The following is a 24,879-nucleotide window of genomic DNA, read 5'->3' as shown; positions in this document are numbered from 1 at the left end:
GGCTCCAGGAGAGCAGCCATGGCTCAAGAAATGGATTTAGGTTATGCTTCTACAATTGCATCATATAAGGTGAGATCCTGCTCCTCTTGTGATATCTCATAGATACATAAAAAGAATTAGAAGACATCTGTCCTGCTTTATAACCCTGTTCACAAATGATCACATTTAGCAGATGAAGGGAATTCTATGTCTTTTCTGTTCTGTAATCAGAAATTGAATTATCGGTAATTTTTCACAGTTTTTAGAGAAAAAAGTTCGGGTTTACTACAATTCCCTAATATGTAATTTTACTTGGACTTGCTCGCATTCGAAGCAGAAGCGATATGCGTCAGAGAAGTTGCTGGGAATCCCCTGTCATCTTGACACAAGACATTTTATAAAGACCAATATCTGCTACTTCATAGACTTGAGATTAGGCAGGGATTCTCCAGAAGCTGCAGAGTAGATGAATTCCCCTGGATGTCTTATTATAAGCATTAAGATCTATGACTTCTGCTGCGAAGTGTGACATATAAATTGTACTTAGTTTTATTATGTTCTTGTATTTCCATGAATAAATATAATACATTAAAGAGTCAAATCTTAAAGACATGTTTGGTCTATTTTATTCTTCATTTATTTTTTGCAGAAAATTTTAGGTCAATTTAATCCAGCTCTGGAAAACCTTGTATACCTAGGTAATAACTACCTACGGGCGTTAAATGGTGAGTGTCTACCACTAGTGTCTAATTCTTGGCAAGATTTTCCAGCATAAATTAGATATATGATATTGATGTAACCAGAGTAAATGTCACCTGTCATGTCTTGTGACTGCACATAGACTTTAGAGTATATTCTAGGGGTTCTGATAGCAATGTATTGGATGGCAGCCACTCTTTGCTTTACACTATTTCAAACAATTCATGTCCAGACTCACAACATACAAATAGCTATCAGCTGAACCGTGGTTAAAGGCGTATTCCCATCCCCTGTCTCACTACTGCAAAGATGTGGCTGCAAATGTGCGTATTTCTCCATTCACTTCTATGGGACATCTATGGATAGTCAAGCATCCTTGCTAGGTTGTTCTCAAAACTCTCATAGAAGCAAATGGAGAAAGCCACGCATACGTAGATAGCTCTTTGTTCACTGCAGCCACATTTAAAGTGGTGCAAGTAACCCCCCTCATGTTTAGAGGCCTTATGTTAAGTCCCCACTCAAGATGGCCTTTTGTACCCTTATGTGCATTTTTTTGTGTACTAGCATTGGCGTTCAGCTAATGCCAATAATGATAACTCATTGTTGCACTGTATATTTTGTGTCACTGTCACTTTAAATGTATTGTTGAGTCATCACGCTGCTTCTGGTATTTCCTGCACATGAGGCAGTCCGATGATTCTCTGACGTGCTGCACCTATTGGCTGTGCAGCAAGTGGTGCCTTTTACGCCTTGTAAGGTACCATCTATGAATGCTGTGGTTTCCTAATCAGGGGCAGACCCTGACAGCTAAGGGTCCCTGTGCAAGAAGTTTGTCTTCCCCCACCAAACATGAAGCACACGTCAGTCACATATTAGACACATATAGCACATGTCACTCATTTGCTTAACTAAAGAGACCAGGCCCCCTCCTCTATCCCTGTGGCATATTCTTGATAGTGATGGGCATGGGTGCTGTAGCAGTGCCCCATAAACTTGAAAGGGATAAAGCTATAGTACCCACAACCGCTATTATTAAGAATTTGATGAGTGAGCAGCTCAATGTCCAGCGTATAAATGCTTGGAGCTACGTGCTCCAAGGAGTTCTTATAGTCAGACCCTGCCACTCTACAATTGATGACTGATGTTAAAGGTAGGCAATAGAGTTTTAAAAAATGAAAAACCCACTTAGGGTTATTTTGATTCCTTGGTATTAATGACCTATTCTCAGGATAGGTCATCAATAAGAGATCAGTGGGGGTCCAACATCTAAACCCCCTGACGATCAGCTGTTTAAAGAGGCTGGGCTTGTTGTGCGAGTGCCGTGATCCCTTTACCATTTACATGGCATAGCGTCTGCTCTGTATTAACTGCAATGTAATTACACCCCTCCATTTCTATATAATTATATTGCATGGGCATTATAAAACAGATGACGTGCAACGTAAACTGTGAAGGGGTCACAGCACTTGCACAAGTATCTACCTATAGATCTAAAAAGTAGATGGTGTTGAAAGGTCCACACTCTTTATAGGCTTGATGTGAACAGAAGGTGAACATTACTTTAATATGAGAGCAATAATATATATTTTATGGTATAAGTAAGGTACATAGGTAATATATAGTACAATAAGTTCTCAGTCGTATGATAATAGCATGTTAAGGTTATTATTGGGTCACATGCCATTATTGGTACCTAGATAAAACAAGGCCAATATGTCAAGCAATGACATACAATAGTTATCACCTGCATAAATCAATGATCTTTATTGGCACAAAGACAAATGACTCACAGGACTGAGGAGAGTATTGTCAGCATTAGTGAAGCTGCACTTGTAGGCCGAACGCTACTTTAATGGGTAACTAATGTTCTGGTGCATTAGGTCTCACACAATGAGATGGGTTCACAGGATGAACAGAAAGGTTTGTGGAAACTGTCACTGAAAAGGAATGTCCACTGAAATGGGGTTTTGGATCTTTTTGAAGAGCCAACCAGAAAAATCTAGAAATCTCAAGACCTGAAAAATCCAAGTAGTGCAAACTTCAAAGCCTATCCAAAAACTAACATTATTGAGTGTAAAACAAGTGAGTAGAGGGGTCATGAAGAATATTTATGTATAATCGGGTTTTATTGAAGGTTTTGTACATAAAAAAACAAAAACAAAGAAGGAGATCTGCAAATGGGGCATGCAGGCCCCAATCGACGTGAGGAGACGAGGGGGAAACACCCCCGACTGATAAGGCACAGTATAATACAAGGAACTATCATTACTAAAACAAAATATAGACAAAATACGAACTGACTGTACTGGTCAACCAATATAAGCAGGAAAAAAAAAAAAAAAAAAAAAAAAGCACTCAAAGGGAACAAGCAGAGGAGGCAAGGCCCCGAAAGGGTAAGACATACAAACAGAACGACAGAGCCACAAACACGGACAAGTGGTGGAAAACAAGACAAAAAAGCAAGAAGGGCAACCAGGAAGGGAGAGAAGAGAAGAAGAAGAGAAGGGAAGGTCAGGAACACAACCAGGCCCCCCCTCAGGAGAAAGAAGAGGAAAAGTCAGAAGACTCCTGGAATAACACCCAGGGCCGCCAGAACCATTCAAACCTGGAGGGGTCGGGAGAGTCCTCAGCAACCAGTACCTCCATTCTCCGGATAAGGAAGAATTCCTGAAGGAACTTGAGAAGAGTAGGCGGAGTGGGGCTGCGCCAATGCCTCGGAATGACAGCCCTGGCGGCCGTGAGGAAATGCCCCAGAAGGTCTTTCTTAATAGCAGACATCTTACCAGGAATGACCGATAACAGGCCAGTTGAGGCGAGACTACAACAGTACTCTCACACACTCTAGAGTACAGGGAGAAGACTGCGTCCCAAAATGTCCGGAGAGCAGCCCATTCCCACCAAACATGGAGCATGGTTCCCCTCTCGGAACCACAGCACCAACAATGGTCATAAACGGAGGGGAAGACCCTATGAAGGAGGTCTGGACACCTGTACCATCTGGTAAGGATCTTAAAACTTCTCTCCTGTGCACTACAGGGCAGTGCCAATTTATAAGACAGGGTGAAAGCCTTATCCCAATCAGCAAGTGGCAGACCCAAGGGAAGTTCGGCGTCCCATGTAGCCACATACGGGGGAGACCCAGGCGTAGCATCATTCAGGAGGAGGTCATACAAAAGAGATAACGTGCGTTGGAGAGGGTTTGAGGAAGCAGCAATGGACTCCAGGGCCAACAAGGGCGCAGAGAGCTGGGGCAGGATAGCAAACTTTCTCAGAAAGGATGAAAGCTGGCCATACTCCAACCAGGAGTGGTGGAGGTCGGGGTGGGATAGACACAGCTGAGTAAAAGGAAGGAGGGAGGAATCTCCAACAACCTGCCGGAGACGGACACCATCATTCTTATCCCAGCAGAGGAATCTTGACACTGAGCAACCCGGGGGGAAACATAGAGTTATCAAACAAAGGAGTCAGTGGGCCCGGAACTCGCGCCAACCTCCCGGTGGAGCACACCAGATCCCAGACCTTAAGAAAATGCAAGGAGAGGACAGAATATCCGGAAAGACTTAGGGCGGAAGTGCAGCGGGATCCATGGTAAGGCAGAGAGGGAGGGAGAAATCAGATCAGCCTCTATAGCGACCCATTGTTTGTCACAACGTCGGTATTGCCAGTCAAAGAGACAAAGCAAGACTGAGAAGCGATAGTACAACCGAATGTCGGGTAAGCCTGCTCCCCCTCTGTGCTTACGCCGGGAAAGAGTACGGAAACTGAGCCTACTCCTTGACGACCCCCAAACAAATTTCCCAAACAGGGACTGGACGCGATTGAGGAAATCGCGGGACAGCGGAATAGGGAGAGTTTGAAACAAATATAAGAACTGCGGGAGAATGTCCATTTTGAGGGCATGTATATGGCCAAACCAGGATAAGGACTTGGCGCCGTAAGAGCGTAGATCGGATGTAACCCTGTCAAGGAGTGGGAGATAATTCAGTCGGAACAGGTGGAAAGGGTCAGGCGGGATATGTATCCCGAGATATTTGAAGGAGGAAGATTGCCAACGAAATGGGAATTCATGCACGAGGTGAGTGACGTCTGCCGGGGGGAGAGAAACATTAAGAGCCTCCGTTTTGGAGAGGTTAACTTTAAAATTGCTAAGATGTCCAAAACGGGCAAACTCACAGAGGATGGCCGGGAACAACACCCGCGGTTGTGAGATATACAATATAGGAGAAGGTCGTCCGTGACCTGGCGGGTAACCCACTACAGACTTAGACTTAACCTAACTCTGACAATGCATGGGAATGAACAATCATTGTTAATGGTCATGGGGTTTTGTAGTTAATACAACTGTTTACCTGTAAAATCATATTAACATTAATACTATATATTTACAGACTGTACATGAATTTATGAATCGGTGCATATCATATAATAATGTGTCTATATGTCTTCTTTATCCACAGCTCTGTCCGAAGTTGCTGAGTCGTATTATAATGCAATTAAGAAGATAGGTGAACAAGCGTTACAGAACACTGCATGTTATGGACTGGGTAAGTGCAAAGAGTTCTAGAGCATAGCGATAAGTGTTTAGAGTGTGCTTGTGTTTTGGGGGGGCATTCTCCTGCCACTTTTTTTTTATGTGACACTCTGTAGACGCTGGGATGGGGTGGAGATTTATTAAGACTCATGTTTTCATGAGATTCTTAATTCATTCCCCTACAGATGTTAGATGCGCCATAATTATTCATAAGCTCCATCCTCTTTATAATTCTAGCGCATTTTGGAAGGTTCTGTGCACCTGGTCTCAAAGCTGCTGAAGTTTGGTATAGACTTTTCTGGTGTGAGTTATGATAAATCTGTCTACCAAAATATCTTGTTTCCTGCCCACCTAGATTCTCTCCACACTCCACCCACTGTCACAAAAAGTGTTGAGCAGGGCACAGGAGAATGGATGTGTCATAGTGGCTCAGTGGTTAGGAGTCCTGGGTTTGGATCTGACTAAGGACAACATCTGCATGAAGTTTGTATGTTCACCCCATGTTTGCAATGAGTTTCCTTTGGGTACTCCAGTTTCCTCCCATATACCAAAAATATTCTGATAGGTCAATTGGCTTCCTGTTAAAAAAAAAACCCAATCCCCATCCCTTGTGAGTGTTGGGGATGAGCACCTGTATGGCCACTTACCTCTCTACTCCACAACTTTCTCTGCGTTTTGAGCCCTTTGGTGAGAAAACCATATTACAAATGTTTGTCATTGTCATGTACCTGAAATGCACCAATGGGGGGGGGGGGGCAAAATATAGGGCCTTAGTCTCGGACAGTTTTCATGCAGCCCTATTAGTAAATCTGGACCACTGTATTTGCAGAGGCACCCTGCCAACTCTATTAAAGGGGTCACTCTGGTGGTGTTATTGGAGCCATTTTGGCACTTCTGGCGATTGATGTGTACTTTAGATGATTTTATCCTCAGCTCATGTTTCAAATTGAGTAAAGTTGACAGGTCTTAGCTTGGAACTCAAACTTGTGGAGCCCCCAAATAAAATCTGAGTTAAATCAATGTAGAGAATCGATGAGGTTTACTCAATGATATAAAGATGTCTACAAAATGATGGATACAAGTTAATATCTTGTTTTTACAGTGTCCAGTATATAGTTGTTTAAACCATATGGTGTCAATATATAGCGGATCATGATGTCACCTGTGCCGGACACAACTTTTGCACTTCAGTTTTTTGAATGGATATAAGTCATGTTCTGGAGATTTTGCAGCAATAGTTTCTACACTAGTGTGTTCAATGTATCCACCATGAACTACATATTGTGAAATATCGTGTTGGATCAGGCTGATTGTCCAAAGTTTATTGACTGCATATTCTTGAAAATAGATAGTCAGCTGCCTTTATGACTACAGTTTATGAGAGGTATCACACCTAACTAAATGACATCAGTATTTCAGCAGTGACGTCTAATAGCTGATATATGAAGCGTTTAGGAGGTCAGCGGTTGCTGTTTTCTTCCTGCCATTCCATATCTTAGGAACGTTGTTCTGGATTGCACATGAGTTATAACAAGGCAGAGACGGTTGCTACAACAATAAACTAACAACGATGATATAAATATCTGTATACATTACACCCTTAATATACAGCTTCTATGGCTCTGTTCCCATCAAATTGAACTCTATATTTAACTACATGCTGATGAAAACTTCCAACGTCCATTTCTAGTATATAGATATTGCCCCATTTATTTAACAAAGGCACAAAATGTGTCCCTTTTGGTATTTAATGGACTGATATTGTCTATATACAGTAGACTTCTATGCAGTGCATATATATATATATATATATATATATATATAGTATTTGGGAGATGCCTATGCCTTTTTATGTTTTTACAATGGCATGTCAGAGTCTTCCATTGGAAGCATTGGTTGCACTGAACCTTCCTCTTTCATCTCCAAGACTTCTCCCAAGTTGCACCAGTTCTCTGGAATGCGCTACCTCGGCAATCAACATTTACAGTCTCAAGTGCATCCTAAAACTTATATCTCAAGGGAACCTTTAAGCTCTTTTTTTGTTACAGATTTTGTTTTAGCTTTTTGAGCCAAATCCAGGATTGGATTGAGCAGAAGGTAGAAGTATAAGAGCTTATTATATATTTCCCATTCTTTTTGTAGCTATTCTTGGGTTTGTCTCAGTAAACTGCAGCATAATCTGCAGCAAAATAAGCTATGTCTCCGCAATGTGGGGCCTTAACCTTAAATTCTATCCAGTGAATATCCTCAAAAATGCCCACTTTTGAGCTGGTCTTGCATAAGCTCGGTGTCTTTCATATTCACAGTATCAGGGCTGTTAGTATGTTTGGCTTCCCCAAGGGTAATGCTCACTGTCTTTCTCCAACAGGGTAGTAGATAAAGTAGAATCTGGACAAAAATCAAAAGAGCGACACCACAAGGACTGGGGCTCTATCTGTGCGATTTATCAGTGACTTCGGCCCAAAAACATATTGGATACATAATTAGTACGACAACCAAATAAATGCCCAACAAATATAGAGCATGGCATTCAGTGAGGCTGAATGGAAGGTGTCTGATATGTGTGCAATATTATAAAAGTCCTTGCACTTTGAGCTCATTAACTAAGTGATCTATTGCATCCAGTATTCTTGTAAATGGCATTTATTTTATTATAAAGCCAAGTCCGCTGCTGGGATACTATGATAAATAAAACATTTCTGCAGAATAATGTGCTGATCAGGATCAGCACTGTCACCTCTCAAATCCAGGAACTTCCTACTTAGTATACTGAACGTAGGGCAGAGTCCTTGTCAGAGTCCTGTCAGGGGCATACGTAAAGGCTCAAGGGCTCTGGTACAGAAGCTCAGCTTAGATCCCCATGTAAAATTTCTCTTCACAACTGTCAGCCACAACTCATTCATATATTTTAGCAGCATTTATATTTCCCTTTTCTTCTCTTGGACCCAGACCACCATGAAGACTCACTCACAACAGGTTCCCATCATTCTCATCCCCCTTGTTACATGCACCTATCTGGGCCAGTGGCACTTTCAGGAGAATAACACCTTATGCGGGGAAAAGTTGCAGTGGGACTATTGGTGATCAGGTCATGAAGGACCTTTTTTCCCCTCTCAGTTTGTCTATTTTATCTCTGTAGTGATAGCAGAAATGTTTAACAGTAGACTGGAAAGTCTTGGACACTTTGCCAATAGCCATTACTAAGGACAATCTGTTCTGTACACATGTATAGTGTGCTATACACATTGGAGCAAATTTATTAAGACTAGTGTATCATACGCCACTCTTGATAAAAAACCTGAATGGCACAGGGACTGAGAGATTCATGTAGAGGCTGCATAAATCTGTTAGGGGTCCCAGTACCAGAATGGAAATCTTTGACAGGTGGGAAGTGGCATAGATTCCCTCTCCAAGTCACACCAGGAAACTGGCATGTGTTTTAATAAATCAGCTGGGCCCTAACCTTTGTGCCCTGGCACAGTAATAGTGCCCTTCAATATATAACATACATTGGTGATGTCTCCTTAGTTCCCACCACACAGTATGATGTCCACTAAATGGTCCCACTCAGTATTATGCCCCCTTAGTGACCCACACACAATTTGATGCCCTCTCAGTGGCCTCCATAATTCAATGCCACCAAATGGCCCCTACAATATGATACCCCCTCAGTGCCTCCTCACTTGGCCCCCCTACAGTGGCGCCATAGAATATAATGTCCATCAGTGGTTCATCTCAGTGAAATGCCCCCTCAGTCGCCCCATGCAATAATATTCCCTTTAATAGACAATATCTTAAGATGAACTTCAATATTATTATTCTTCACTCTGCACCCCAAAGTATTAGCTTATCTGGCCACCATGCCATCTCTACACCCTCCTTTATCTCCAGATGTCTGTCTTTGTGACAATCAGAACTGACAGAGAACCAAACATCGCGTTCTGATCTTGTAACACAAATCTGTTCCAGGAAGAAAGTATTGTAATGTCAGCGCTTATCTTGTCTCTCTGTAGAGATTCACTCAAATGACAAAGGACTTTGACACTAAAAGAACAGAAAAAAGCGCACACTTACTTCCTTCACACCCTCCTTGTGGTGACGTACACCCAGACTGTCAATTCTTTGTTAGATTTTAAAGCAACTTTTTACATTCCTAGTTCATGCCGTCAACTTCAGTTTGTTCAAATATGTTAGAAAAGAACTGACCCACATATCTGCTTTAATAATACCCATCAAACACATATCTGCCAATAAAAGGAAGGCAGATACTCACATTATACTATAATTGTAAGATCGCCTATGTTCAGATTCTCATGTTATGGCTACGAGGTACATACTTACCACAATTTACCAAATTTTCTTAGATTGATTCCCAAAAGTCGGGATAACCTCAGCTAATTCTGGACAGTTGGAAACCCATAGGAACTCCTTTCAGTAATGCATGTTAAATACAGAGGAATATTAGATCCCCATAGAAGTCTCTACATTGAATCTATGAAGTATTGCCCAGGATTTAACATGCTTATAATTCCTGTTTAATACCTTGCCACCCCTGTGTCACTCTCTGATGACCCCTAGACTTGTGCTGCTGGGATGATATGCCATACATTGGCACATGATTGGCAGCCAGTCACAGGCCTCAGCTGTCACAGTTAGGGTTGAGCCGATCTTGAGATTTCAAGATCGATTTTAAAATCCGATTTCTGATCATTTTCCAGCCGATCTCGATCCCGATCTCGATCGTGAAATTTGCTTGATCGCTGATCAGAATCCGATCTTTTCCAATCACAATTCTCAAGCCTAGTCAACGCTTCTCTATGGGAAAAGTCACTTTTAGGGTTGAGCCGATCTTGAGATAACCTCCAATCTCAATCCCACTGGAAAAGATCGGGTCGGAATTCCGATCGTGATCGTGAAATTTACTTGATCGCTGATCGGAATCCGATCTTTTCCGATCCCGATCGCTCAACCCTAGTCACAATCCATCAATAACTGAACAGCAGTGATTAGTTGCAGCAGTCATGGGCACATGTATAGCTCATCATCAACAAGCCTACCAAGGACCTCTGGCATGGTGGAGCTGGAGCTGTAGAGGATATAATGGGTGTTTTTTTTACTATATAGCATTCCTTGCTCATAGAAAATGTTTTTAAATCCTAGAAAGCCCCTTTAAAGGAAACCTATCAGGGCTATTTGGGGCACTAAACCACCCCCAGGTCCTTATAGATCAGTGGCTTAATGTCCCAAATAGCCCACGCCTATTCTGTCCATGGCCACATTAAAAAACCCAAACCTTTATACAGACCTGGAGATGAGTATGATGAGTCTCATTGGATAATGTTGCATGTATAGCCTTTCGTTGAAGTCAGGGAAGTACATCTTGCAGAATTCTGGATAATGGACACTAACTGGTGTATCCAGAGCTGAGATATTCTGTGACATAACTGTATATTCTTCCTTTACCATTTCAGGCCAGTTGCTTATCCAGATGGCTGATAGCTGCAAAAATGCCAGTGCTGGGCTCAATGTAGTGGTAAGGAGCTTTACATAAAATGCTTCCACTATAAGGGAAATATTGCTTTGCTATGTAGAGCTAGAGTCAAGTTTGGAAACTATTTTACTTTTACCTGCAAGGATACACTCTTTTTCTATTAAAATAGCCTCCTGTTAATAAAAAAATATCACAAAAATGCATAATATATAGTTAAAATATCCAATGCACTCCTTTCTCCTTTGTACTCTTTCTCATCCGATTCCTAGTCCCCTCTTTATTTCTATAACATGGCCACCAGCTTCTCCAGCTACTCTTTGTACACACTTCTTTAGTAGTCTGAGACACGCCCCCTGCTCTTGGACAGACCAACTGAAAGGAGGGGAGTCTCACAAGTTACCAAAGCACAGTGTATACAGAGTAGTCTGTATAAAGAACTGAGGGAGGGGCTGGGAAATTGAGCAAATTCTGGAAAATAAAATACCAGGTACTTATACATTTATTGTGAAATTTTTATTGTGAATTGGAGGGACACTGTAAATTGTGGTAGCACACAACCAAGTGTGCATTCAGTGATGTACTAACCTCTATGGGGGCTTCAGATGCATTCTGCATTCTCTGCGATGACATAAAGCGGGATGAGACCTGCTTTATTTTCATCATTGGACTCCCCCTCAGAGGAGCATGGGATGGCCCACTTGGTTGTTTATGTTTATGGAACCTCCCTATTGAAAAAAAAAATGGCAAAAATAGCTCCCACAACAGAACAGGCATGTCATTGTAACAGTAATTAAACAAAATAAAAAAAAATACCAAACTTAAAGCAACATTCCAAGCAGAAGACACCATTTGACAATACATTAGTCATTTGTCAACATATCTACCACACTCTGTTTAGATTGGATTTGATCATCTAACCTCACAGTTCTCCATTGCTTGTTTAGCTCCCCCATTAGCTCTATCCTAAAATGGCTGGTGCCTTCTTTTCCTGATGAAATCAGTGACCATTGTTTGACAGTGAACCCGAATAGAGCAACGGAAACACAACACCAGGAGCAGACTGTATTGTATTGGGCATGTTGACTAATACATGACTTATATAGTTAAATTGTGTCTTTTGCATGGAGGGTTGTTTTAAGGAATCATTTCACCTTCCAGTTTATTGATATATCATTCATTTGCACATTTGGAAACGGACTTGAGTGCAAGAGGCCTATAAAAAAAAAGGTTTGAGGCAACTGATAAATGTTTTGTAGTTGGGGATAGGATCTGAGGGTTCCTCGCAATACAAATCTCCTAAAATAAGGACATTATGGCATATCCATAATATATGCGGGAAAGACCATGGTACTGAGATATCTCCTAGGTATCCGTCAATACCTGTGAAGTAAGAGGAGACAGCTGGGGAACAAGTTTGGTTTTTCCAGCATTGGCCACAATCTACTAATGCCCAAATGGAAGACTAAATAATGTTTTGTGGAGGCAGAAGCCGTGCCTCATGTCCAGGTATTAAGGAAGCATAGGTGGCAAGCCATGAAATATAAGTAGAAATCTGGCAGGGCTATTGCTCCCTGGGTTCTGGGTCTTTGTAAAGTATCCATACTCAGCTTATACCTAGAACTACCCCGTATGAAGGAGGTTATGACGCAATTTAGTGTTAAAGAAGGATTTGGGGTTCCGTTTTGTAGCATGTGCCAAAATAAGTACAGGTTCTTGGGTAGGAGGTTCATTTTGTTTAAATTGTACCTTTCATGTCCTCAGGCACATGCGGTTTTATATACCGCTAGAAAACTGACAGTGCGTTGAATTCTAGCTGTATATAAAACCGCATGTGCCTGAGGACATAAAACATCTTCAAGTTGATATAGCCTGAGTAGACAGTGGGAAAGTAGCCCATACTTTACAGTTAAACTCAATATAACCAGTATATGATTCATTTATTACGATTTGGGTAAAGATCTACCAAGACACCATTTGTTACTATATAAATACTGATTTACGGATATTGAGAAGCTACAAACACTATAGAGGTCCCAAACACTATGAAGATGCTGTAGCTGTATTTGCATGCAACATGAAGTGGACATCAGATTCATTGGTGAATTTCATTCTTGATTTGACTCCTGTTGCCCTATCTTACAAGCTCATCATCCCGTGAATTATAACTGCATTTTCTAGTCATCTCAGGAGCAGGCCAGTCATTCCCACAGTATTGAGACCCATAGCCCCAGCTACGTAATAGCATGCAGGCGATTTATTGGTCCCAAACCACCTAACAGGTTCAACATAAGCTCTTAGAAACCGCCATGAGACAACTCCCTTATATATTTCTGCTCTATAGACGTGTCATTAGTTTTTTAAACCTTAGCCAAATATACAAAGATCATGTGTGAGCCAGAATAACACGTGACTGTTTTCTAGTTTCAGACATTACATGGTGAAATTGTCCAACAAATGGACAAAAACACAAAGCTGGATATGCAGTTTATACGAGTGAGTATATACAGAACATAAGCTGTTCTTCACATCCTACATATGTCCCTCTGTCTTCTACTGACTTCACTAAAGGTAATCTCAGACAAGGCAGTAACAAGCGTGAAAAAGACAATTCCATCATAATTGTTTAAATATAATTTTTTCAATGGGTCATTATTATATTTTACCACTATTACTAAGTAATTTCCCTTTGCTTGGGGAGCACTGTATTCTGAGACCCATAACATATTTTATTCTTTCGCTGATGAAGCCGTATGAGAGTCCTTTTTTTGGGGGGGAGACATCATATTTTAATATTCTGTACTTTTTATGCATAAGAAAATACCAATTATGTTTATTTTTATAACTATGGGAAATAAGAAAAAAAATGTATTTAATTTTTATTATAATTTTAAAATAATTTTAAAGCCTTTTTTAAATTTTGTTGTTGCTCGCTTATGCATTATATTTTGTAGTTATTTTTGACTCCGGCAACAAGAGCTGCATCCAAGCTGTATAATAGGAGTCCAGATTAGATGTAGTAAATCTAGCTTCTGTGCCTGCTGTATCTCAGCCCTATACTATCACGGCACTGTGTACTAAATATATGCTCAGTATGACGTAAAAGTACAACACTGAGCAGGAGGAAGTTCAAAAAGTGTGAAGAGAAGAAACGCACAACTGCAAATTATTGTGTAAATGAGGTTTCGCCATATAACTTTTGTATAATATATTTTCCTTGTGAGGGGGCACTCATGAAAATTGTCTAACAAATACGCTATCTTTATTGTCCTTCGTACCTAATCTTAGTGTGAGCAACAAGAGTTTTTTCATTGAAACAGTCTCATCTTCCCCAAACATTACATTCATTACATTGATGCTTTACCCATTCAGATGTGTAATGCAGGACAGGACGGCTCCTCTATAGTGTAAGTCGCTCTTTAACTGCTCCCCAAGATATTTCGGTCCTAAACATGGGACCCCACTTTTTTAACTCCAAATTCCCAACAGTGCATGTGATATGGGCTTTCTAAACCGAACAACCCCATATCCTGTACTTGAATATAAGGAGACTACATTAGCTGCATTTTCTCATGATACTTCACAAAGCCATAGCTCTCCATATAGAAAATGTGTTCTCCAGTTACTACTAGCTGTTAATGTCATGTGTAAGGTGACAACAGAGAGTCTAAAGCCATCACAACATTCATGATATGACAATTGACAATTGATTTACTTGCCTTGCTTCCCCTATGACCAGAACTTCTCCTACTTGTAAAGAAATAGACTTTAGTTTTATCATTTTATTGCTCATATTGGGTTTGTTGTTGTATTTTCTAATAGGACAGCCAAAGCCGTTATGAAATGGAGTATCGCCAGAGAGCGGCCACCCTTGATAAATGCATGTCAGACGCTTGGAAAATGGAAAGACAAAGAGACCGTAACCTGCAAAGTATGAAAGTAAGGACAAGATACAAACAGTTACCCAAACACTATGGGCACTGCAGTATGGGCACTGCTGTTTGTGTCACTGCTATTTCCAGTACAATGGCAATACCATGTAGTAGAAATCTGTTCTGTGCTGGCATTACTGTGTAGTTGTACATAGTCATTGTTGTTCAGAGAGACAGTGACACGATGGGTACACTGATGTGTCAGAGTATTGGTTATCTGGAGCTGACGTGTTGATAGGTAATGTGTTTGATGCCTTTGTGTTGGCCTGTCTGTCATAATCTGACTGTACAAAACTAATGTATTTGCCTCCCTTTGTGCCTGGGGCAAACAGGAGATACCATGCCCAAAATTACCCCCACAGACCTGAAAGGTGACGGCTCTCTGTTGTCCATTTTATGCTGTAAAGCAGCCCCCTACCTTCCCTCTCCCTCTCTGATCCCTACAGCTCTGTAATTTCAGTTATGAAGTATTTTCCTAGTGACTGCTCATCCCTCAGTTTTTCCATCAGACTGTCAGATGTGAACCACAATAAATCAATGCTCCGCCATTCCATGGCATTGTTCATGGTCTTCATGCCCCTAATGGTTGTCATCCTTATAATAGGTCAACAAAAAGATCTGTGTACTTCCAACACCAGCAGCCCTATTAATCAGTTGTTATCTACACAGTGTATGGAGCCAGAAGCAGATGGCTCTGTACACTGCATAGTGGCCATGCTGTGCTCTTGCAGCTCAGCTCCTATTTACGGTACTTGATAGTCTTAGACACCCCCTTTACTGTTCTATGCCTATGTAATGGTATAAAGGCACAATGCCTTATAACTTTAGACACATGCAATGTATGTCTTTTATTAAGAGCGAACCATGGGGACCTGTAGTATGACTTGGACTTAGGCTTTGCTCCGCCACTGCAGGGAGACTGTTCAATAAGTGAAAGCATGCAATAAATTTGGTGTGTGTTTCTTTATTTCCATTTTATGCAGGAAAAAGTGAACATGTTGCATTCAGACATGCTTGTATTTGTCAGAGAGAGCCAGCGAGCTGCAGAGCTGGAGGAGAAGCGCAGATACCGATTTCTGGCAGAACGACATTGGTTATTGTGCAGCTCCTTCACGCAATATCACAATCGGGTAAGAAGTTTCTTCATGTTTATTTCAAAGCTTTGTCACATAAATCTAAGATTAGAAACATTACCGTGTTGAAGATAGTGGACTTCAATGAGTCAGCAATTTGATTCATTTGGGCAAATATACCGTATATACTCGAGTATAAGCCGAATTTTTCAGCACAGTTTTTGTGCTGAAAAAGCCCCCCTCGGGTTATACTCGAGTCAAGCAAAAAAAAAAAATAATTTTTTTTAATTTTTTTTTTGGGAGGGGGAGTCTATGACCAGCCGCAATAGTAATGTATAGAATCTCCCATAAAATAGTGAAAAAAAAAGCTTTAAAAAAATATAACAAAAAAATAAAGTAAATAAAAGTTCTAAATCCCTCCTTTCCCTAGATCCCCTATATTCAGCCAGGCTGAATTCCAAGAGGGGGAAAAAAACTCAGTCCTCAAGCTCAGGGAAGGGACAGACAGACAACACACCCCCCCTCCCCTTCCCCAGCACCCAGCAACTGCTGCACCCAAAAACTCCGACCATTTTAATTTTTGAAATTTTCCAGTAGCTGCTGCATTTCCCCCCTCGGCTTATACTCGAGTCAATAAGTTTTCCCAGTTTTTTTGTGGTAAAATTAGGGGCCTCGGCTTATATTCGGGTCGGCTTATACTCGAGTATATACGGTAGGCTTAGGATTTGGTCAAAGACCTTCAATTGTTCAATTGTTTTTTATTGAAACATTATCATTGTCTCTGATCAATCACACAATGATGCTTTGGCTCAGCACACAGAGTACGTGATCCATTCTGATCAGACCTCCTACCTTCTAAAACCTTTACATTTCATTATGCTTTTAGGCTCATGGTCTGCTTAATGGACGACTGCCTAACTGGAAAGAGCAGATTGATGCAAGCCGAGGTCAGACAGTCCCAGCCACTCAGAATTATACATCTGGTAGGCCAACAACTAGCCCAAGGGACTCAATGAATATGGTAAGTCTTCTGTTAAAGGGGTTTTCCTATCACTGATATTAATAGCATATCCACAAAATCTCCACCTTTGAGACTTGCTACTATCCTGAGAACAAGGGTGTCCCACAGCCACTGTGAAAAAAACAGGTGGATGTGCGTGTATGGCTTTCTCCATTAACTTTTGTGTGAGTTCCAAAACAGCTGAACATGCTTATATGGCTGGTTTCAGAAGTGAATGGAGAGAGGTAGTCATATGTATCCACCTCTTCATTCACATTGGGCGTTGGATGTTGGGGCCCAAAAGCTGTTCACAGAACATGTGCAGGTCCCACGTTCTTACTATCGGGATGGGAAATACTCCTTTAAGCAGGAACATCTTTAATGAACTCTAGATTGTGAACCATATCTAAAGGTATATTTCAGGCCTAATTCACATTTGCTTTCGGTATTCCGTTCAGGGAGTCCGCTTGTGGACCCCCCGAATGGAATACCGAACTTATTAAAAAGCGCTGAGCAATGAAAGCACACGGACCCCATAGACTATAATGGGGTCCGTGTGTTTTCCGGAAGTTTGTAGTTCTGAAAGTACTTTTCTCTCCACATGACTTATGCGGACACAGCGCGGATAACACATGGACCCCATTATAGTCTATTGGGTCTGTGTGCTTTCATTGCTCACCGCTTTTTAATGAGCTTGGTATTCCGTTCAGGGGATCTCCAAGTGGATTTCCTGAATGGAATACCGAACGCAGATGTGAACCAGGCTTTACTTGTCTTCTGATCCTCTTCACCATGTTTTGGTGTAAAGTGGCAACTCTAGGGCTCAGATTTTTTTTTTTTTTTTGACTCAGCTGTAAAAAATAAACATCATACTTCTATTTAAGAAATATGCAAAGTCTAAACTGAAATCTGGCCTAGTCACGATTCACAATGGACAATTTTAGGATCCTCGATTGAAAATATAGAATAGAATAAAGTATATACCTAAAGCGAATGTAATCACTTTTCATGTAGACGCCAAGATCTGTGTCAGATGTTTTAACCATGGTAAATCTTCAAGAACAGAACAGCATCAGAGGTCCAGTTGAAAGTACTACAAGAGGTCTGCAAAGAACACCATCTAATGGTAACTAACGCTTTCAGCTCTAATCTCACTTCTCTTGCCATCATTTGACCAGATATAAATAAGTTTTTTTATGGCGTCTCTTACAGGGGCCACCACCAGTTTTCGTGCTCGTTCTAATTCCTTTGGTGAGGTTGCAGTAGCTGCGGTTGTAGCAGCAGCGACTAATGTTGGAAATAGGAAGGTCCAAGCCATTGTAGACCACAAACCAAGAGGGGACCCTACAATGCTGCAATTTTCAAAAGGCAATGTTATCACTGTAATGGTGTCAGAAGCAAGGAATGGTTGGCTATATGGAAGACTGGATGCTTTGTCCACGTAAGGCAGCAATATACTGTATATTGGTCAGTCTAATGTATTATAGTACTGATGAAACCTCGTGGATATTCATAGAAATAACAATGATCAATAAGTATCTGTTGATGAGTAAAGCACTTATCAGGTTACTTAAAGGGTTTGTCCAGTTTGAGACCAATATTGAGAGACAAAGGTTATTGTTTGGATAACGAATGTCTCTCATTATTGGTCTGAAGCTGGACAACTCCTTTAAACTATCAAGCTCTCATCCAACATACCCAATCCTCCTTGTCCCATTTGGCTATATATAATGTAAACCTGTAACTAGTAAAAGATTGTGGCAGTAATATTGGTTAACCATTATGAGGGAACATTGAGCAACGCTGTCGTATAACTAGAGATAATAAAGAGAACCTATTTTTTACTACAACACTGACATTTATAGTCCTGTAAGCAATAGATATAATAGGCAATATGATCCCCAATTGTTCCTCCCTTTGTCTTCGCAGGACTGGCTGGTTTCCTGAGGCATATGTAAAACCAATGGATACAGACTTTAATCCCAGGTAAGATACAATGTATAATTTATAATGATAGGTGCATTTTTTACATCAATAGAGTATTAGAATAACACAAATGATATGATACTACAGTAAGTATAGCTTTATATATGATGTGCAGTCCTATAATGACAGTATTGATCTGTCTGTGCAGGTCCTCTGTGTTGCGTAGTGCACACAGTACCAATGATCTCCTGGACGTTTCAGATGACATCCCACCGCCGGACTACCGGCAGAATGTCGCAGATGAGAGGCCTATTGGCAAAGCTCCTCCACCACCACCGATGAACAACAGTGTTAAAGTAAGGGCACCAGTCTTCACAATATGGACTAAAATCACATGTGTTAAATCATTTTAATTCTTCACTAGTCCACAAGCCATACTTTGCAGTGAAATGGCCAATATACACTACATTAAAATATGGACCGTAGACCCAAAACTACAAGATGTAGAATAAGCATATTCCCTGACAATGATCCTCTCAGTCTAGAGACTGAAGAATATAGATGGAGGAAATAAAATCACAAATGACCTGAAATAACTATTGGGCTATAAAGAGTATTCAATATAAATTGTATACAATATTGTGTTGCTGAACCCATCAGACCGATCAGCTTGATGTGGTTACCGGTTGTTACTCTTAAAGGGGTTTTCTAGTGTGAATACAAATGTTTGATAAGGGGAAAGGAGGGATTAAAAAATAAAATAAGCAATACTCACCCATGTATCGCCGCTGCCATTCCAACATTTACCCCGTCCCAGCTGGTCTCTTCTTCCTTACCTACCCTTTCTAGTCCCAGGGACAGGCTATGAGGGCATATCTAGTCAAATCCTTGATGTTGACATTGAACCAGAAAATAGAAACCAAAGTAATTGCAATGGCAGAGGAGAGGAGGGGGATCGGTAAAGGTGTGTTTGGCTTATTTTATTATTTTTAACCCATTCCGCCACGTTATTAAACACTTTGATCCTGTAAGAGATTCCTCTTAATTTAAGTTTTCTACAAAAGCTCAAGCACATAGGCAAAATGAGATTTTAACCCTACAATTGGCATTAGTAAGTACCAGTAGATTATAGAGTATATCATCTTTTACCTCTTATTTCATCGTCACAATGATTTGTGGCCGCATACGCTCACCCTCGTCTCTCTTCCCAGCAGGGTCCCTTTAGCTCCATCCTCACATCCATGACACCTGAGCCACACTTCTGGTGGATACAGAATGACAGCTCTGACTGTTAAACGTATGATCATTGTGGCCCCTGCCAACCCTGCATGGGAGATCCCTACACTGTAGTAGAAGGGGGATTAGATATCTGCATATATAGTGTGGAAATAATTCACTGCAAGGCGTGGGTTGAGGTTGTGCGTGTGTGCTTGGCATAAGGGATAGGTAAATATAGTATATACCTACATACAGATGACGTTACTGACACTGAATGACCCACAATGCAGAAGGGAGAACTTCAGAATCTATGTAATAGAAAAAAGGATTTAATAGCTCAACCATCCCTTAATCCCAAGCATGCTACATTGATCTCTCCCATCACAGGGCTCGTAGTTATGACAAAAGTAATGTTTTCTGTTATCCCTTCAATGCATGTATTTCCCTATAGTAGGGACCACGCCATAGATTCTGGACTAGACAGTGTTTTGCAGTGCCTGCATCTTTTAGTCCTCCTCTCACGTACATCTGCATGTGTTTGCTCTGTACATGTCTACCTGTATGTAACCGTGCTGTTTTTGATCACAGAAGTCTGAAGGAGGAGTGATGCGCGGAGAGCTATTTCCTAAGTAAGTCCTGCTAAATTCTCTTGTATCACCATATTAATAGGAAGTGAGAATCTGATGTATATTTGTCTCCACGTATTAAGAAAACTAGGTGATAGCTATCCCTCACACCTATTCCATAAACATGTATGCTTGGATCCATGGAGCATTCCAGAGTACAGCTGCAGCACGTGGCACCACAAGCACTAATACAATATAATAAATAATACACAGACACAAGTTTTTAATGGTGAATATTGGCCACGGCGTTTATTAAGGTAAACCAAATGTTAACAATCAATGCAATAAATAATAAATAAATCATAAATGTAATCAGCCAATCAGCTGTTAGCGGTACACGCCCCTTTAGAAGTTTCCAGAAGTGGAATCAGCTGGAGGGAGTGACCTGCTGATAAACCCTGGACCAACAGCTGAGGTAAAAAGGCGGGAAAAACACCACAAATCTAAGACTTTAATAAATACCTAAAGGAAGAAAGTTATAAAAACATTACTTAAACATTACATAAATTTTCACAAACTTTTCATATAATTTACTACCAAAAAACATAGGGTGCTGTGGTGCTATGTGTCTCCCAAGCAAGTCTGCTCGGGGGGGCCCTGTCAGGAGAGAAGTCTTTAGGCAGTAGAACTAGGAAGGTGCATACACTGTTGACGCTGGGTTCATACCAAACAGAAACCTGTCAGACCGGGGAGCGTTTTGAGCTCTCTGTGGCAAAACCGTTTTTTTTAAACCGGACACAAAGTCCTGCATGTCTGACTCTGTGTCCGGTTAAAAAAAAAAAGCGATTTAACCACGGAGACCTCAAAACGCTCACCAGGGCTCACGGCCAGACACTTTTCAAACCCATTCAAATGAATGCCGGCAGGTTTCCGTCTCCATGACCAGTTTCGGGCAGGAAACGGAAACCTGAAAGCAGAGACCCTGGGCGCCGATGTGAACGAGCCCTTATACGTGTGGTATAAATCTGATGCTTTTATAATATGCTGTACTGTTCTAAATGGCAAGAAAAAATAGTGCAGACTACATACCTCACACTTAGTCGCATAGGGGATGCAGCATATTCAGGCCCCAAGGTTCCCTCTTTTTTATTACCGTATTTTCCGGCGTATAAGACGACTGGGCGAATACAACGACCCCCAAATTTTCCAGTTAAAATAAAGAATTTGGGATATACTCGCCGTATAAGACTACCTCTTCTGTTAGGTACCTATTCTTAATGCACACTTACCTCTTAGCATACTCTTTAATACTTTTTTATTTGCGTTCCAGTCCTGAACCATTTTTTCACACTACCGCCGCTGTATGCCTGGGGTTTCCGTCCTAAACCCCAAAGAAACTGGACAGGCGACGGCTTGCCGGTGGTCTGTTTTACAACTCATTCATTTAAATGGGTGGTAAAGCAAACCGCTGGTGTCTGTTTGAGGCCTCTACGCCTGGAAAACGTTTTTTGCACGGACAATGTGGCGGGGCCAGATTTACTGTAGTTATATCATTTTGGGGAATGTCTATTGTTTAGATCTTCTTATATTTAAATCGGACGTGAAACATTTAAAAAACGGTAGTTTGGCACTTTTAATTTTGACATTCACCGTAAAGGAAAAATATTTTATTAGTAGACCGGGCATTTTCAAACACAGCGATACCTAATGTGTATGTGTATCGCAGTATTTTTCTACTTTTATATGTATTCTAGTTAACGGAGGTGATTTAGAACTTTTTTTAAAATAATTTTTAATATGTTTTTTAAAACTATTTTTTACATTTTTTTTAACCACACTAGGGGACTTGAACCTGCAATCATTTGATTGCAAGTCCCATAGTCCCAAGTGTATTGCCGTCTATGGAAGATTCTGTACATTACTATTACGGATGGTCATAGACCAGCCGTAATACTAATATTGCTATAACAGGCCTGGGAGCCTTCAGTAGGCTCCCGGCTGTCATAAAAACAGGTCAGCTCCTGCGAACTCGCCGCTCAGGAGTCGGCCTGCAACTTTAAAGGTATGGGGCCGGTGGGGACCGGCCCCGGGGGTGTTTTTGCTCTTTTTTTTTTTCTTTTTTTTTTGGGGGGGGAGGGGCAGGGGGTTAAGTTTTAATGCCCGCAATTAAAATGCATTCTGATTGCGGGCATAAGCTTCGCGCTTCTGCGTGTAGCGGAGACCCGGTTGCTATGGCAACCGCTCTGCAGCAGAGTGGTCGCAATTAGCTTTACATACTCGGCATCCGCTGTAATAGCACAGCGGATGCTGTGTAGGCTGCGGCCGCAGCATCGCTCCACTCCTGCCGCTGTAGGAAGTCAGCGGCGGCAGGAGCGTTGCGATCCCTCTCCTCCGCCTCCTGCCCCACTGTATACCCGGCGTATAAGACGACCCCAACTTTCCAGAAAAGTTTTTGGGGTTAAACAGTCGTCTTATGCGTCGGAAAATACGGTAAATACTAGCATAATGATCCAGAGTCGCACAAGTATATTTCATTTTTTGTTTGTGTAGTGTCCCCATAAGAATTGTCCAGTTTTGCACTGGGGTATTTTGTATGTCTTTTGTGTGTGTGTGTCCATAAGCATCATGTGTATCTCAGTTTGGATATAAGTGAAAAACCTTCGATCGGTTGTTATGGATACCTGGAGTAAAGCTGCGTGAATGTGACTTTGTGAAACACTGTCATCCACAGCGCCCTGCCCCTTTAAAGCTGACCTATAGCAGTGAAGAAAAATGGCTGGGTTGTTATGGAAACCTGGAGTAAAGCTCTGATGTGTGATGGTGTATGCTGAGCTGTATATCTAATCCTCCAACTTGTATTACTGTGTGCTGAGCTATGTATCTAATCCTCCGTCGTGTGATACTGTATGCTGAGCTGTGTATCTAATCCTACATCGTGTGATACTGTATGCTAAGTTGTGTATCTAATCTTCAGACATGAATCTAATCCACCAATGTGTGATACTGTGTTCTGAGCTGTGTATCTTATCCTCTGATGTGTATATCTCAGTTTGGATATCAGTTTGGATAATATATCAGTGTTAGATTGTGCATGTGGAGTGACTGTGTATGTGGCAGTTGGAATATGACTGAAAGACTTGCAGGATTGTATTGGCTAATGCAGGTAATTGTTTCGGGAATACTGTATTTCTGGAACGGTACGTCCAAGAGAGTTGTGGCCCAGTTATAAACCGGACACCTGATGTATCTGTGTGCCAGATATGGTGAAGATCGGTCCTGTCATTTGCTCGCACATAGAAGACAGACAGATGGACAGACATATATATATGAGATACCACTATTCTAGATGGAACAAGGTAGAATAGGGCACATTATATATTTTACACTGGGCCCCAGGACCTTCAGTTTATGCCTCTGCTCACACATATTTCCAGTATATAATAATATAAAGCTACATAACATACTATCCACCTATCCTGCATCAAATATAATGACTACACTATTTTAACTTACTTTTACTGTCTACTAGGGGAACAAATCCATTTGCAACAGTTAAGCTTCGTCCTACTGTGACCAATGATCGATCTGCTCCTCTTATTCGGTGAGACAAGAACAGCTTTATATTCTGAATCCTGCCGCCACCATTTACCAGGCTCCAGTGGGTGCAGCAATGAATGAAGCTCCTCTAAGATGGACCATCAGAATCCTACTGTCAGTGACTTGTAAACCTGCATCCAGTCTGTATTCATGTATATGTTCCCGTTCTTGTAAATATCTTGTATCCGATCCTAATGTTGGATTTCTTGTGAATGACGTCATCTTCTTGTTGCTTCTGTAAAAACATCCATTTTGAGGTGTAGGCAGAAATATAATAGATTTGGTGACTTAAATACTTTGTAAATATATACTGGGAAGAGATCACGTCAGAATACTTAGCGAACAATGTAAATAAACCAGATCAGTATATTAGGAAATGTGTCTGCTGCCTGAATTGCTTGCCTAAGACTAATTTGTTTAATAATGTGAATATATATTACGCATCTCATGACAATGGCACTGAGGATGTCCGCTCTCCCTCCTGATCTTCATACTTACCACTGCTGCAACCCCTGACCCCATCCCTCTCAACCCCCACCTTCCCCCTGCTTCTTACCTAAATAAAAACAAACAAGAGAGGTTGGATAAATTGGCCACAGCAGCCGTTTTATTACATAAAATACAAACATCAAAATTTTAACCTTTCTTTATTAAAACATCCTTTCTGAGTAACTAACTAACCATACCCCACTTCTCTTATCTAAATAAGATATAATTAATATAAATATTAGTGCAAGTAACAAAGAGGGGGGAAAGCCCTTGGAGCTAAAGATCTGACCGCCAGACTGACCATCATAAACAAGTTACCCCCAGCTGCAACCACAGGCACGGGGGCACCATAAACTGATGGCAGTACCAAGCGCAAATCAC

The 24,879-nt window shown here is 41.2% G+C and overlaps 1 protein-coding gene across 1 annotated transcript; it reads left to right on the top strand.

The window, feature by feature from the left end:
- BAIAP2L2 (BAR/IMD domain containing adaptor protein 2 like 2) lies at positions 1-24,386 on the top strand. Its single transcript, XM_075286223.1, has 14 exons — positions 1-69; positions 629-704; positions 5,136-5,222; positions 10,681-10,742; positions 13,122-13,193; positions 14,520-14,636; positions 15,613-15,759; positions 16,589-16,723; positions 17,717-17,828; positions 17,915-18,143; positions 18,632-18,688; positions 18,837-18,984; positions 20,435-20,475; positions 23,942-24,386. Exons 1-14 carry the CDS (start codon positions 19-21, stop codon positions 24,015-24,017), a joined length of 1,410 nt encoding a protein of 469 aa, XP_075142324.1. The 5' UTR covers positions 1-18; the 3' UTR covers positions 24,018-24,386.
- Positions 24,387-24,879: the final 493 nt, after the last annotated feature.

The sequence above is a fragment of the Leptodactylus fuscus genome, chromosome 9 (genome assembly GCF_031893055.1).
Source record: "Leptodactylus fuscus isolate aLepFus1 chromosome 9, aLepFus1.hap2, whole genome shotgun sequence".
Classification (NCBI taxonomy): domain Eukaryota; kingdom Metazoa; phylum Chordata; class Amphibia; order Anura; family Leptodactylidae; genus Leptodactylus; species Leptodactylus fuscus.
Note: the sequence above shows the minus strand (reverse complement) of the source record. Positions and strands in the feature narration are given on the sequence as shown.

Excerpts from the sequence above, each read along its gene's own strand:
- BAIAP2L2 (XM_075286223.1), top strand. The coding sequence starts at position 19 with ATGGCTCAAGAAATGGATTTAGGTTATGCTTCTACAATTGCATCATAT. Across the intron at positions 18,985-20,434 it reads CGATGAACAACAGTGTTAAA|AAGTCTGAAGGAGGAGTGAT; the intron begins GTAAGGGCACCA and ends TTTTGATCACAG. Across the intron at positions 20,476-23,941 it reads CGCGGAGAGCTATTTCCTAA|GGGAACAAATCCATTTGCAA; the intron begins GTAAGTCCTGCT and ends ACTGTCTACTAG.